Here is a 14,340-nt window from a genome sequence, read left to right as displayed (position 1 = left end):
GGAGAAAATAGAGTGGCATGAAATGTTCGGGGGTCCTGGGTTGCTAGAGGGCATAGAAGTGTTGAAGGGCAGACGGGCACAAGATAATGTAGACGCAGCCGAGATGCATGTGGATGCAGTGTGAGTTGACAGTATTGGTTGACTTGAAGATCCCTCGACACGCTTCCAGTATTTTGCCTGTGGTAAAGGTTACAACTGCATCGGTATGCCCAATAGCTTATTGTCTATCATACAGGAGGCGATGTGATTTGTGGGTATTTAGCATTTCGGCAAAAACACCTTGCTGAGTACTACCACTACAGCGTGAATAAGAACGCCAAGGCGATGGTCCTGGGGGTACCCTTTGTAAGAGGATCGTCAGTAAGTGTTCCCATGTTATCGTTTTGAGGCGTATTCCACACATACATATTCCATTGTTGATCATCTCCTGGTATCAGCAGTAAAGCCATTGGTGAGACTCCTGATTTTGGAGATCGTTGTTCTTCATCTCGGTCGAAATCGCTGTATACTTGCGGTGTCGGGTTAGCAGCAAGATCAGACATCATCCTCATAGAAGGTACTTAGCTTTCTCTTCCCACAAACAAACATCCTTGTCACAAGGATGAGAAACCCATATGCGCCTCCGCATGTCCGACCCTCAACAGATTGATCCCGCCTAGAAAGCCTCCAAATCCTAAATCTTTGCCCATTCCCTCATTTCCGTCACAATCATTCCAACAACTCCTTGTGATCTCTTCAGCTGAAACAGGACTCCTCCTCCTTCTCGCTGGCATAATCTATCCTAACTCCACCGTGACACATATAAGCAGCTGCCAAGCTGTACGCCATGCAACTTCTTCCTCCTTCACCGTCAGCCAACCCGACACAACAAGTCGTCATCCGACGTACCAAGCTACTAGTCAGTTAATCGATCCCGGTGCAAAGAGAAAAGAAACACGCCTGTCAGACGTCCATCAACACCCACCCCGAGCGCGCCCGAAGGCAAGACCGCAGTCAGGATCGAGATCATCAAGAGGAGAAAACAAACTCTCTATACAGCAGCTGCACGAGGCAACCACCACCATCCTTGCGGACAGAGCGAGAGGACCAAAGTATTCACTCTAGGGTGTCGAGGATATACACTCATCAACCAGGGTGGAATCTGTGGCTCTTTCTGAAAGACCATACATGCTATCCGCCATGATTGAATGACAGTGTGTGGCGTGAGGATTCAAAATTGGTAACTCCTGGCTGTAGCGAACCACTGTGGCCTTTGGGATGGTAACGATCAAGTTCTCGCGGATGAGCTGAATATTCTCGGCGTTGCTGTCCGTTTTGCTTATCTCTGCTAGTGAGCCGGGTTTCTTGAAACCAGTGGCAAGATCTAGTTCCCTCCTCGCATGGCGAAAGAAGTAAAATCTCATCTTGTGTTTTGTCCTTATCGCCATCGTGTATCTTTTTTTCTTCTTTCTTTTTTTTTCGCAGTTGCCGACGATCGAGGGCACAGCAGTGTCGTCAGTATAGCTATACTGTAGCGTGCATCAAAGCAGCCCATGCCTAGTTGGCTCTCAAAGTGCTATAGTTATTGAATGGTTTGAAGCATGTGGGTTTTGGTGATGAAGAGTCGCAAGCAGCCACAAGTGTCTGACGGATAGGTGGTATAATCGGCCTTGATCGGTTTTGTGTTTGTTCAGGACAATGTAGAAATGGATGAGGATTCGCCGGAGATATCCAGCACAAAAAGGAGTGAGATTGCCATCGCTGTATGGCTTGGAATAACCCATAGTGTGCGTTTGGCAGACTGGAGGGCATTGCTGTACGCCGTAGAGAGGTCGGGCCGAGGCTGATCACTATCGTCATAACGTTCCTGGGCCGCAACAGGAGCGTAGGGAAAAGGATTCGCGCCCATTTTGAGGTGTCGAAGGTGATATAGAGATGTTGTTCTGCCGGACTGCGTGTTCTCTTCAGTAGCAAAGTCGCTCTCCTGAATGGCGGACTCCAGTGTAGTGGGATAAACGACGCCATACACTAAGTTCAGGGAGGGCAAAACGTCTCCCTGCATGACTAAGGACCCTAGGTCCTCCTAATGCTTGTGACTAGTATCATTAAACTGATACCCTGCCGGACTAAAGACACGAGGTCTTCCTGCGGCTCGATGACTAGGAACGGCTGGTTGAGACAGACCGATCCCCTGCCGGAGCTAAAGACACAAGGCCTTCCTGCGGCTTGTGACTAGAACCAGCTCTGATATAGAGTCAAAACTGGTCCCCTGCCGGACTAGACACGAGGTCTTCCTGTGGCTTGTGACTAGGAACAACTGTGAGACAGATGAATCCCCTACCGGACTAAAGACCATGTGTACAAAGACACAAGATCTTCCTGCGGCTTGGTACCTGAAGGTAGACCTCGCTGAACTTCCGTTCTCGTGTGATGGAGCCAACTGAAACACGCACTAGGACATCGGGTTTGTATTCGTCCTTTTCAGGATCCGAATCCCCATCCTCAACAAAGTCTCCTTCTTCGTCACTCAGATCACTCCACGCTGCATCTGGGTCTGCATCGGAATCTTCAATCATGACTGTCAAACGCATGGTCAGATCAGTGAGGCTTTGCGAGATTAAAGATAAAACTTGCCACAGGTCTTCTTCAAAGACGCTGGTGTTGCTACTGCTCGAGCAGCTTTCTTTCCTTGACTCGGTATGTTCTATTACATCTCCGTCATCGTCGTTGTCATCGTCGTTGTCATCGTCGTTGTTACCGTTGTAGAGTCCATCCCGTCTTCCAGGGGCATCTAGGGACCTCTTCCCATCACCTTCCCTCGGCGTGTTTGGGAGAGACACCGGCATCTCAGAACTAGCAGAGAGGTGAGAGGCAAGTCTTGCAGATCGACGAAGCATCGTGAAAGCGAAGTGATGAGGCTGTCTTGAAAATTAGGGTCGTGGGATCTCAGTGTGCATGCAGTTGTGTGTTGTAGGAGGAGGCTTCGTGAGGATGTGAACATTGGATGAGGAGGCCTCTGTGTTGGACGCGCGGCTTGCTAAACTTCTCATGGGATTCTCATTTTGGAAGGGACGAGCATATGTGCTGAGAGGGGGGCGGGGTAACCTACGAGTTGTGAAGGACCGACACCAGTGCATCATTATTGTAGGGGAAGGACGACCACAAGGAAAGGAGCTTTGGGAGCCTCCGGCGTCAGAGTATTATTGTCACGTGCCAACGGCACGACGACCTCAAGGCACTCACTCGCTACTCAGGTAGGTAGGTAGATAACATACCTAACCAACTTCTGTTCTGCACGTTCAAGCCAAAGATTCCCTTTTATTCCAAACTTTCAAGTCACCGCGTCTATTACGTTTAAGTCACCGATCCCCGTCTATTCAAAACGTTTAAGATGTCGGTAAGTAAACATCAGCAACCTACACAACGAACTATATACTAATATCTATATTTAGACTGCAAATAACTACTATGGCGTTGGCGTTGGCGGTGCTGGTGGTGCTGATGGTGCTGATGATGGCCGCCGCGGCGGCGGTGGTGACTTCAGCGGCCAATGCAATTTTGTAAGTTGATATACTATTCTATCTTTACCTTCTCCCTTGCACATGTGCATTGCCGCACAATCAGATACTAACAAACATTCATAGTGTGGCAAGTTTGGCCACAAGGCCGCTGCCTGCTGGTCCCTGAAAAGGGACCGGCAGAAGAAGAAGCTCGAGAAGAAGCAGGCCGCCGCCGCCGCCAAGGAGGAGGATGAGGACGAGGAGATGGAGGCTGCGCCTCCTCAGCAGCAGCAGCAGCTCCTCGCCGACCTGGCGAGCCGCTTCCATGCCCCCCCTCGCCCTGCCGCTGGAAAAAAAGAACTAAAGGAAGAGAAAGAAGAGGGACATCGCCCGCAGCCTCCAAGACGAGATGTTGCCGGGTGTCTGGGAGGATTGCGATTTCTTTTTTTTGTTTTTCGACAAGGGATATCAATGGTTAAAGGATAATCAAGGCGTTCGACAAGACCTAAAAGCTTTCGCACTTCTCCTTTCCGTGACTTACTGCCGTGACTTACTGCCGTGACATGGATCTACGTTTCTGATCAAACTCGTATCTCTTTGTAGAAACCAGGAAAGGAGAGGTCCCAGACGGATTCCCACTTGACAATGCCTCGCTTGAAAGGTACTCGAGCTAAACTCATACATGAACATGCCTCAACAACCCGTATGGATACTACGTGGACTGGACAATAGTAACGCTATAGCGTGCGTTTTTGACATGAAAGGAAAAGGGGGGAAAGCCAACACTTGTTGATAGCTTGGTCGTCAGGGTGTCGGAAGAATTGGCCGCCGAGAGCATAAGAGACGAAATAATTTGGTCACTTTATGATAGCTTAGACTATCATTTAGGCTACTTTGTTATGGTAGCCTAAGCCGAAGAGGAAAATTCTCCTGTTACCCGCCTGAGTGTTATTGCTGCAGCTTGTCGAAATAGGCCATGGAAGGGCGGTGTATCGAATTGTGACAGACGTGTGGTGATTTCCCATCTTGGCCGGTATTTGTAAATGGCAAAAGTAAAGGATGCGTCGGACTACGCGTTTTCGAAAAAACAAAGAGGTCATGCATCGCAGCAGAACACAACACCAAAGACGGTCCGCGATGGGGGAAAACAATGGCAGTGGATCCAATATCGATGTTGTCGTTGTCAAGAGCTCGATTTTCGTCGTATGCGATCGATCGGGGGGGGGGGGGGGGTTCGAGCGTCGTGGAAAATGGCCAAAAAGAAGCCAGAAAAGAATGAGGTCTCAACGAATGCCGGCAAAAGAAGAAATAGTCGTGACCGGCAAAAAGCAAGCAGCGGGCAGCGGGAGAAAGAGGTTATAGGAGCGGATTCAGGGGATTTTTAGGCACGGATTTATATAGGAAGAAGAGGCGGATCCGCTTGCTCGCTGGGAGTATGGTAAGTTGTTCTCATATTTAAAGGTATGGTCGAGGCCACAGGGTCGGGTCTCCAGGACAGCGCGGTCGGGTGATCGTGTCGATTCGAATCCGTTCAAAATTGGCCCAGCAAATAGGACGAAAAATAGAGGGAAAGAAGTAAAAAGAACTATCATGATAGACAAAAAGGAAGGGACCAAAAGAAAAGGGTGATCGAGTGGGTGAAAGAGTTTATAGGAACGGAGTTTAGAGTTTTAGGTAAGGTCATATGTTTATAGGTAAGAGAGCGGATACCACTCGACCACCCTTCTTGCAAATATGGAATGTAATCTTGATATATAAGTACGACCGGTCGTGTTCGTCGAAAAGTTAAAAGGCTGGAGCAGTGTGGTCGATGTTGGAAGAAATGGAGGCAAAGGTTTCGGTTGCGTCGAGGCAGGGCATGCGCGTAATAATTCAGGTGATGTGGGTCATCAACCCGTGCAATAGCGTTTCTTGTGCTCCATAATCACTTGATTACAGACAAAAGCGTCGAAGGCATCGTCATATGTGTGTTGTCGCATTCGATGTAGAAAAGATGAGGTTATCATTTCACCCCGCTCTACGTAATAATTCCGTACCAAAAACGGAACCTTCCTTTTTCCGTCCAGGACCCGCTGTCGATCTGTCAGGGCTTCCTTGGCGACAGCCCACTATTAGCGCCAGTGCGTAGACGTCATTACCTGAGCCATCAAAAACACCAACAAAGCCATTCTGGCGCCACCTGTCTTGATCTGTTCTCCCTCTCCATTGCGCTATTCTAATGCTTTAGACACCAGTATCACTCAATATTGATTTGTTTGCGACCGCTTAAGAATGGTTACCACCCGTCGTGCCGGAAAGGCGGCCCCTGAAGAGAACATCACAGTTATGGATTCGCGAACTACTTCGACACCACGCACCTCGCCATTCCTTCCGACGCCCCTCGAGAGAGCAGGTCTAGTGGTCTTCCCAGCAATGCTGGTTTTCGGCACTATCTTCTCTATAATCTCGCCCCAGACGCGCGCCGCTCCATACGATCCCATCGCGCAAGCGCACCTGCAAGACCCGAGCTTCTCACCAAGCTACTTTGCGCGCAAGTCCAATCTGTTTAACGTCTTGTTCGTCAAGAGAGGATGGGCCTGGATTACCGTTGCTTTCTTCGCTTTCGTGTTTACCCACCCCAGCACCGCTAACATTGAGCGACGTGCCCGTGCTATTTTCCGATGGTTCGCTGTTACTTCTATGTGGTTCCTTGTTACCCAGTGGTGTTTTGGTCCTGCTTTGATCGATCGAGGTTTCCGATGGACAGGTGGTCGCTGCGAGCTTGCTAAGAGGGAGATCGAGTTTGGCGCGGACACTGTCGGGGACAAGGTCACGGCCGTGGCATGCAAGGCTGCCGGTGGAAAGTGGAAGGGCGGTCATGACATATCAGGTCATGTCTTCCTCCTTACTCTCGGTACCGCATTCCTCATGCAGGAAGTTGGCTGGGCTGTGTTGCGATGGTCTGGAAAGCGTAACGAGGAGCGATGCGTTGTCATGAACGATGGTGCACTTAAGAGTGCCAACGTCGAGGCTGATCATGCTATGGGTGAAGGCGCAGCACAGCCTGTCTTGGGACTCGGTGGCAAGTTTGCCGTTGGAGTTATGGGACTGAGCTCCTGGATGCTGCTGATGACAGCTATTTACTTCCATACCTGGTTTGAGAAGGTAAGTCAAACATACGTCCGTGTCCTTGCACCAGTTACTAACGATAGGCAGTTTACGGGACTCTTGACCGCTGGTACAGCGTTTTACGCTGTATATATCGTGCCTCGCTTTGTACCCGGTGTGAGACAACTTGTTGGTCTTCCTGGTATATAATTACGGCGCGGCACGAGTTATGTGGTGATGATTGATGTGGCAGGCGTTCGTAGATGTAAGATAGAGACGGTTGTATAATCACCAACAATTATTAATGGTATACTGCATCTATTGCTCATCTTGTATGTTTCTTTCGTTGCAGGTATCCAAGTTCCTTACTCTGCAACCTTCTATCTTCCGGTCGTGCCACGGTAGCCGCAATTGTCTTTGCCTCATAACTCATCTCAACATAACCCCAGCCAGTCGATGGCATCGTTCATCTTCTTCGTCTACCAGAGGACTTCTTGGACTTCTTGAACTCATCCTTAATCTCGTCCAATAGCCCATCTACCGTCAACATATCAACAGCAACACCCGCAAGGCTCTTGGCCACCATGAGCGACTTCTCAAACGCAGCCTTACTTCCAGCGGCTTCCTCAAAGGGTGCGGTATGAGGACCTTCCTTGGGCACGGTACCATTCTGGAAGGTGATCTGGAACATGGGCGAAATAGTCGGGAAGTCCTGGCTAATGTTTCCCTGGTCTGTAGAGCCACCAGGACTTCTCATCTTGTCGACATCAGCATCCGGGAGATCACCGCCTAACTCCTCGAACCATCGCGTGTAAGAAGCAGCAAGACCATCGTTGCTGTTCATGTTGGCGTAACCGTATGGGCGCATCGTGAAGTTCATCTTTGCTCCTGTACCGATGGCTCCGGCTTTGAAGCAATTGTACACTTTGTCTGAGAGCTCTTCTAGCTGCTCTTCGTTGGCGGAGCGGAGCTGGTAACTTCCTGATGCATCGGCGGGGATGACATTGATGCGGCTTCCGGCTGAATGGATGATGCCGTGGACGCGATCGGTTGTTCGCATCTGTTGGCGCATGTAGGACAGAGCACTGTTGGCGAGGAGGAGAGCGTCCTGGGCGTTGATGCCGTCCCATGGTCCAGCTGCGGCGTGGGCTTCGCGGCCTGTGTACTCGACATCGAAGCGGTCAGTCGACTGCGCGAGCATGTATGGAGTATCGGGACTGTTGCTGGGATGAGAAATGAGAGAGATGTCAATCTTGGCGTCCTTGAAGACACCAGCTTCCAACATCTTGACCTTTCCACCAAGCGACTCTTCAGCCGGTGTACCGAAGAGAATGACCTTTCCACCAAGCTTTTCCTCGCGCATAATCTCAGCAGCAGCCAAAGCACCACCTAGCGACGCCGTCGCAATCAAGTTATGACCACAAGCATGGCCCAGTCCCTCCAGAGCATCATACTCGGCATTGAAGCTCACAACAGGACCATCGCCCGAGCCTTCAAACACAGCCTTAAAAGCAGTGTCAATTCCGCCGACAGTGTCTGTGACTTTCCATCCTTTTTGCTTCTTCATGTACGACGTGAGAAGTTTGTGGGCTTTGAACTCTTTGTATCCGAGTTCCGGATTGTCGTGAATGTTCTTGTTGATTGACCACAGCTCTTTGTCCAGAGAGTCAACGTACTTGGAAACTGTTTCTGTGTAGGGACTTGTTGCGTTCTTCTTTGCACGGGGGCTAAGTAAAGTTTGTGACGATGATACTGGCGCAGCGAGTAAAGCCAAGCCGTAGACAACGGCCGCGAGGCCTTTGGCCTGGGAAAGGTAGACCATGATGGCAAGGCGATATTGGAATGATCACAGGATTCAATTCAGAGAAACCTTTGGTCTACTGGGTCATTTATAAGGTGGTTCGTGATGCTGGCTGGGAGTGACAGGCTTCAACTCAGCAGTTCACCCGCAAGAGAATTGACGTTTCTTATACATGTTCAATCACGCCAAGATCTACACTTCTATAACATCAATTAGATCGGCCAACCTTGACAAGATACGAGTATATCATGGATTTCCTTGGTCGTTTATCAATGACACTCGATCTAGGAGCTACAATTGCGCCCCGAGTCTCCACATTGCTCATCCCCCGCCCAAGTTACCTTCCTAACTAGGATCTTTATCAAGACAATCTTTATAGTTATCGGTTAGTTAAATCCTTAAGTTGACGAGATGTCAACTTCACCCCGCTCTGTCGGTCTCTAAACCCTTGTTTATGTCAAGATCTTTATCCTGGACAATGGTTGGTTTGCCGAAAGAACCAATTTATGTACCCGGGAAAGAGAAGATCTGGTGTTCTTTACCTCTATTGCCGTGAACAAAAGCCGGTTATTCTTCGACCGCGGAGTTGACTTGACCGCTGTTTGGACAGGGTTTATATTAAAGGAACTCCCTCGGCTCATATATGGTTCTGGGATACCACTTGAGTGCACTTCAAAATCGTCGGCTTGAGTGAGGAATATAAATCCCAAGCCCATGACCCTTCAAAGACCACTGCTGAACTGTTGTAAATATAGTGAGCTCTATTGCGCGACTACGAGCAAAGGATTAAGATAACAGTTGGCGGGTGCTATATCATAGCAGTGTTTGGATGAACGGTTATCGAGGCATGCTTATACAGAAACACATTGGTACCAACGTTGAAAGAGAAAAAGGTTAACCATTCTATTTACTTGGCAAGACGGTCATATCTAACAGTTAGGTACGGTGGATCTCTCCTGTAGATCTGACGAAAGGTCTGAGTTATGCCAAGAGATATATCAATCTGAAATGATTAACCGAGTTCTCAAACGGCTAAACAGTTCAATATAGGTAGTTGGACTGTACCCTTCTCAACTAGGGACTTACAAGCTACACGATCTCTAACCAGGATATTCAAAATTCAAGTGAAGATTACAATAAGCCAAGTTTCGTTGAAGAACGCCAAGAGGCTTCCATATGCCTATTGTTCCGTGTTGCCGAAGAGATTGTGAGAAAACACCGTTTTCCTGTTTAGTAGTCCAGGTATTTTAAGATGCTGCTGTATATCTAGTCATTGTTGTCTCAGAGCTGAGGGATACACACATCTGAGATTTGATAGCTTTCCACTGTCAAGTTGATGCTGCTATATAAGGAGAAGTTCACACACAGTATCTCTACCTCTGCAGTAAATATTGATATTATAATCAATAGCCCGGTGACCTGTGTTGGAGGTATGGCTCGCAACCCCCACCAAGTAATGTCTCAAGCCTCCCATGTAAGTAAGATGAGTTTTGACGAGGCAGATATGGGAACATGAATGCTTACTCCCCGAAACCCGAGATTCTGCAGGGTCACACTCCAGCACGTTGCATAGCTGAACAAGCCGATATGTCGTACCCCGTGAGATATTGTTACAAGGGAGAAGAGATTGGCCCGTACATATCGGTAAGGACATACATCAATTATCAGATGATTATCTAAGACTGCTATTGATGAGATAAGCATCCATTTAAGGACATTACTCGGAGAGTGTTGTCGGATCAGAGGTGCCGGCTTGATGGTGCCCTGTCGAATTGAAATCGGTCTTACTGTCTTACAATCCTTGTCTCCGCTTGGAAGAACACATAGGTTTCTCGATATTATTTTGACTGATCGTATACCTAGTGGGACTGTCGGGGTCTTACAAGGGCTTGTCAAAGGGTGATGAACAGTAAGCACATGGGTAGAAGTCTTGGAAATCCATGCATGATGCACAATTAGGAGCCAATCGGAGTTAAGAACGAAAATCTCTCAACTACGGAGTAAATCAGCTTCGATTGGACTAGCTCACGGCTTTGTGCGATACACTGACTTGAGGTTAGTATCGGTGGTGGCTTTATGTGACGTATCGGGAGGAACGGAGATGAATAAACTTTGGCTAATATTCTTCAGCGTTCTAGGTACAAATCAAGGTTATGTTGCAATTACATTATTTGGTATAGGCTTTAAGCATGCTGTATAAAGCCCTGGCATAACCTGCTCCTGTAGGTCCGGGTAAGATGGAAGAGATCCTGGGTTCTGTGGCTTGCAATAAGACACCACTACGTCAATCACCGTAAGCCATTACTACGTAGCATACATGACTCGTGCGTATGACAAACCTTAATAAGAAAGCCATGGGGAAGATTTTGTCCGAGCGGCTACAAAATAATACAATTCAAGTCATGATATCATGGTGCTAATGCAAGTCAAGTGCCGTAGTCCCGTCGGTTCCTAGCGCCAAGCGATTGTCCGGGCCGTGCTGATGGGTCCCGGAGAGGCATCGAGCCAATAAATCGACCACCATTAACAAAAACCTGGTATTCATCATGACAACCCGAAGTCCGAGGACCTTGGAAATCCAGGCTTTGTCATTCTGGGTAACACAGAAATTGGCCGAATTGAACTTTTGTTGTGTCCAGGCCCAGGCAATGAGGCTGAGCATGCTGACATCGTCGGCTTGCGGCACGCAGTACCAAGACTATCTGCCGGTCGATCACAATGGCCGAATCGGTGATTCGTGCATAATCGGTAGCGAATTCGGCACCGGACTATCCAGAGACGTTACGAAGCCTGTGGATCAGCTTTGAGCCGTTGAACCGTTCAACTTGACGGTATTCTGAAAATGTATAAGAAGCAGCTTGTTGGAATGCGATTTCTTTCTTTCTCCCGTGCCATCAACTACTCTCATCACACACAGAGGATCTGGAAATAGCTGGGAATACCTTCTCATTTACTCCTTGATTTCAAACCAGTCCTCATCATGACTCTTCGCAACGCCTTGTTCCGAGCCTTCCTGGCTTCACTTTCTATCTCCGAAGGTCTGGCCCTGCCTGCACCTCAGTGAGTTCACCTACTTCATGAGTAAACCAAGAAAACAATCTAACTTGACAAACAGAATGGGAAACTATGGCGAGAACAAAGGACCTGTGGGCGGAGTCGACCCTCCTACTCCTACTGTCACCTCAACAAGCGGCTCCCTCTACGGTGACTCCAGCTTACTCGGTGGCAACGCTCCTCTCCCAGACCCCGATAAGTCCGACTCAGCGGTTGTCAAGAACCCCAAGTCCGTCAACGGTCAGGATGCAGATGCCAAGCTTGGCCTGTACCTCGACTTTGACGATGTTGATGTTCCCCAGCCCATGCGCGGCGGACTAGGCGCTACTGATCCTGGCCCTCGCACTTATCAGTACGAGAAGCTTAACCCCGACCTCTATGCTCCTCCTGGCACAGACTCTGGCGATGTCCCCAACGCCATGTGGCCCCTTGGTCTTTCTCACAACCGTCTTGGAAGCGAGAAGGGCGCTGGTTGGGCACGACAGCAGAACGTTGATGTTCTCCCCGCTGCCACCGCCATGGCTGGAGTTGACATGCGTCTCGCTCCTAACGCATACCGCGAGCTTCACTGGCACACCTCAGCCGAGTGGTCTCTGATCACCAAGGGTTGTGTTCGAATTGCTGCTATGAACGAGGACGGCAAGAGCTTCATCGACGACGTTTGCGCCGGTGATGTCTGGTTCTTCCCTCCTGGTGTTCCCCACAGTCTTCAAGCTCTCGATCAAGGAGTTGAGTTCCTCCTGGTTTTCAACGATGGTGAATTCTCCGAAGATGAGACTTTCTTGGTTTCCGAGACTTTCCTGCGAAACCCTGTTTCAGTCCTGGCCAAGAACTTCAAGACAGACACTTCTGCCTTTGACAAGATTCCCAAGGACCAGCTTTATGTGAGTTTATTCCCGACCTGATACTCATAGACTTGAGCTAATGATTTTAGATCTTCAACGGAACACCCGCACCCAAGGATATCCAGAAGCAGAATACGACAGGCCCAGCTGGTGTCTTGTCAGGCAACGACTCATACACCTACCACTGGTCTCAGCAGAAGCCTCACACCGTTCCCGGCGGTTCCGTCAAGATCCTCGACCCTACCACCTTCCCCATCGCCAAGGACTTCTCCGCCGCCCTCGTCGTCGTTCAGCCCGGCGCCGTCCGCGAAATTCACTGGCACACCACTTCCGATGAATGGAGCTACTTCCTCCAGGGCAGCGGCCGAGTCACCGTCTTCAAGGCCCCCGAGTCTGCTCGCACCTTTGACTTCACTGCCGGAGGTGTTGGCTACATCCCTGCTGCCAACAGTCACTATGTCGAGAACACTGGTGACGTTGATTTGATTTTCCTCGAGGTTCTCCAGGCGCCCAAGTTCTCTGATATTTCTGTTGCTCAGTGGTTGGCTTTGACTCCTAAGCAGGTTGTCAAGGACCACTTGCATGTCTCGGATGAGTTCTTGGACTCTTTGCCTAAGGAGAAGCAGATCATTGTTCCTGGAAACACAAACATGACTGCCCTTGCGGGTGGCGATGAGCAAGCCTAAGGGGATTTGGATTTGTTGGAGGAGGATTATAGACTTTGAGAAGCTTTGACAATACTTTTCTTCTATCTAGCGAGTTCATGTATATATTTCACGACAGCCCTTACATTACTTTAGCAAATAACTATAGCGACCAAGCAAAACATTGAATGATCGTCTCACGTATTTCCGCTAGTTCCGTGCACAAGTCAAATGTCTCTGCCGGAATAGTGAAATTCCTGATGAGGGTTGTGAAAAGCAGGACGCCCGTCGCCCGTAGAGTGCCAATGTTCTTTTGATTATCTTTCCACCGCATAGTCAAAAATGTTCACCCAGATCTTCCAGTGCTGTTCGAAATATATCATCATGGCCTTGGACTTGCACTAGATGCAACGTTTTGGAACCAAAACTGTCGCCATTTCTTGACTGCCTCGGACTAGGCCCTGTGGTTACGATATTTTCCACGAGCTTAAATGGATCCAAGATACAACTCTCGGGTGGTGAATTATAGCAACACTCGTGTCATTGATATGAATACTTTGCACGTTGCTGAGTCGGCCCAAGCTTTTTCATATGAAATATCGTCCAGTATATCACGGACGAGTATCAGGAAAGTAACATACTAGCTGAAACGGTATCAAGCTGAATATTATGTCAAGTACTATGGTATTGTGGAGGTAGGTGTGCGAAGATAGGTAGCCTTACCCTACACCAACCCAGGAAGAGACGGTGAAATTTTAGCTGCACGCAGGTCTCACCTGTCAAATGTTATCTTTCCCACCAGTCGGCATGGTTCCTTGATCAATTATACAGCGCCATATGAGAAAAATGCAAGCATATCATCTATCGACTTTTGAATTATTGCTTCGCCTTGGCAGGGCGCACCAACTTATGTCTTCCAATAGACCAACGAGGCTACGAGTTGTTATGCCTAATCGCATATAATAGACCGCTGTTTGACTAGAGCAAGATTAAACGGGAGGCTATCGTGAGCGATAAGCTCTTATCCCGTAGTCTGAGCTTCTGGTGATCATGACGCTTGTCCAAGACATTCCGATATAGCGGTGAGGTTTCCGAGAGGGGAAGACTTTTGACATTTTCTTGCTGAGTCATCGGGTTCGATTATTGTCATTTTTCAGTGCGATAACTGTCTAGAAATTTGCATTTTAAAATTCCGTAATTGAAGATTAGAGATCCCACAAGCTGGTGATGTTGATCTAGAATTGTTGATGTTGTTGAAGATTGGAGGTCAAAGACAACGCCGTGACAGGGGACGTCGTTAGCGCTGTCGATGAAGCCACCTCACCACACTCAATTGGTACCTTGGCGCCAACAGATCTCAGGGAAAAGAGGATTTGACATGGGTCAAGTGCAAAGTCACACAAGTCACCTAATTTGCCACAAAAAGGAGA

At 48.7% G+C, this 14,340-nt stretch overlaps 5 protein-coding genes across 5 annotated transcripts; 4 read left to right on the top strand and 1 right to left on the bottom strand.

Moving 5' to 3' along the window:
- Positions 1–22: 22 nt before the first annotated feature.
- B0J16DRAFT_317949 (uncharacterized protein) lies at positions 23–1,104 on the top strand (the record flags this gene model as incomplete). Its single annotated transcript, XM_046125407.1, has 3 exons — positions 23–120; positions 303–360; positions 601–1,104. The coding sequence occupies 3 exons, from the start codon at positions 23–25 to the stop codon at positions 1,102–1,104; spliced, it is 660 nt and encodes a 219-aa protein (XP_045984194.1).
- Positions 1,105–3,370: 2,266 nt separating this feature from the next.
- B0J16DRAFT_317947 (uncharacterized protein) lies at positions 3,371–3,965 on the top strand (the record flags this gene model as incomplete). Its single annotated transcript, XM_046125406.1, has 3 exons — positions 3,371–3,376; positions 3,432–3,539; positions 3,624–3,965. 3 exons carry the CDS (start codon positions 3,371–3,373, stop codon positions 3,963–3,965), a joined length of 456 nt encoding a protein of 151 aa, XP_045984193.1.
- A 1,634-nt stretch (positions 3,966–5,599) lies between these two features.
- Positions 5,600–6,903, top strand: B0J16DRAFT_90211 (inositol phospholipid synthesis and fat-storage-inducing TM-domain-containing protein). The gene is made up of 2 exons (XM_046134659.1): positions 5,600–6,623; positions 6,675–6,903. The coding sequence occupies exons 1-2, from the start codon at positions 5,751–5,753 to the stop codon at positions 6,774–6,776; spliced, it is 975 nt and encodes a 324-aa protein (XP_045984192.1). The 5' UTR covers positions 5,600–5,750; the 3' UTR covers positions 6,777–6,903.
- Position 6,904: 1 nt separating this feature from the next.
- B0J16DRAFT_90212 (uncharacterized protein) lies at positions 6,905–8,604 on the bottom strand. The gene has a single exon (XM_046134660.1). It carries the CDS (start codon positions 8,386–8,388, stop codon positions 7,033–7,035), a length of 1,356 nt encoding a protein of 451 aa, XP_045984191.1. The 5' UTR covers positions 8,389–8,604; the 3' UTR covers positions 6,905–7,032.
- Positions 8,605–11,184: 2,580 nt separating this feature from the next.
- Positions 11,185–13,104, top strand: B0J16DRAFT_412753 (RmlC-like cupin domain-containing protein). The gene is made up of 3 exons (XM_046133341.1): positions 11,185–11,427; positions 11,483–12,305; positions 12,356–13,104. The coding sequence occupies exons 1-3, from the start codon at positions 11,348–11,350 to the stop codon at positions 12,950–12,952; spliced, it is 1,500 nt and encodes a 499-aa protein (XP_045984190.1). The 5' UTR covers positions 11,185–11,347; the 3' UTR covers positions 12,953–13,104.
- Positions 13,105–14,340: the final 1,236 nt, after the last annotated feature.

This window comes from Fusarium flagelliforme (genome assembly GCF_020744385.1).
Source record: "Fusarium flagelliforme strain FIESC 12 MPI-CAGE-AA-0113 chromosome Unknown B0J16scaffold_3, whole genome shotgun sequence".
In the NCBI taxonomy this organism is placed as follows: domain Eukaryota; kingdom Fungi; phylum Ascomycota; class Sordariomycetes; order Hypocreales; family Nectriaceae; genus Fusarium; species Fusarium flagelliforme.
Note: the sequence above shows the minus strand (reverse complement) of the source record. Positions and strands in the feature narration are given on the sequence as shown.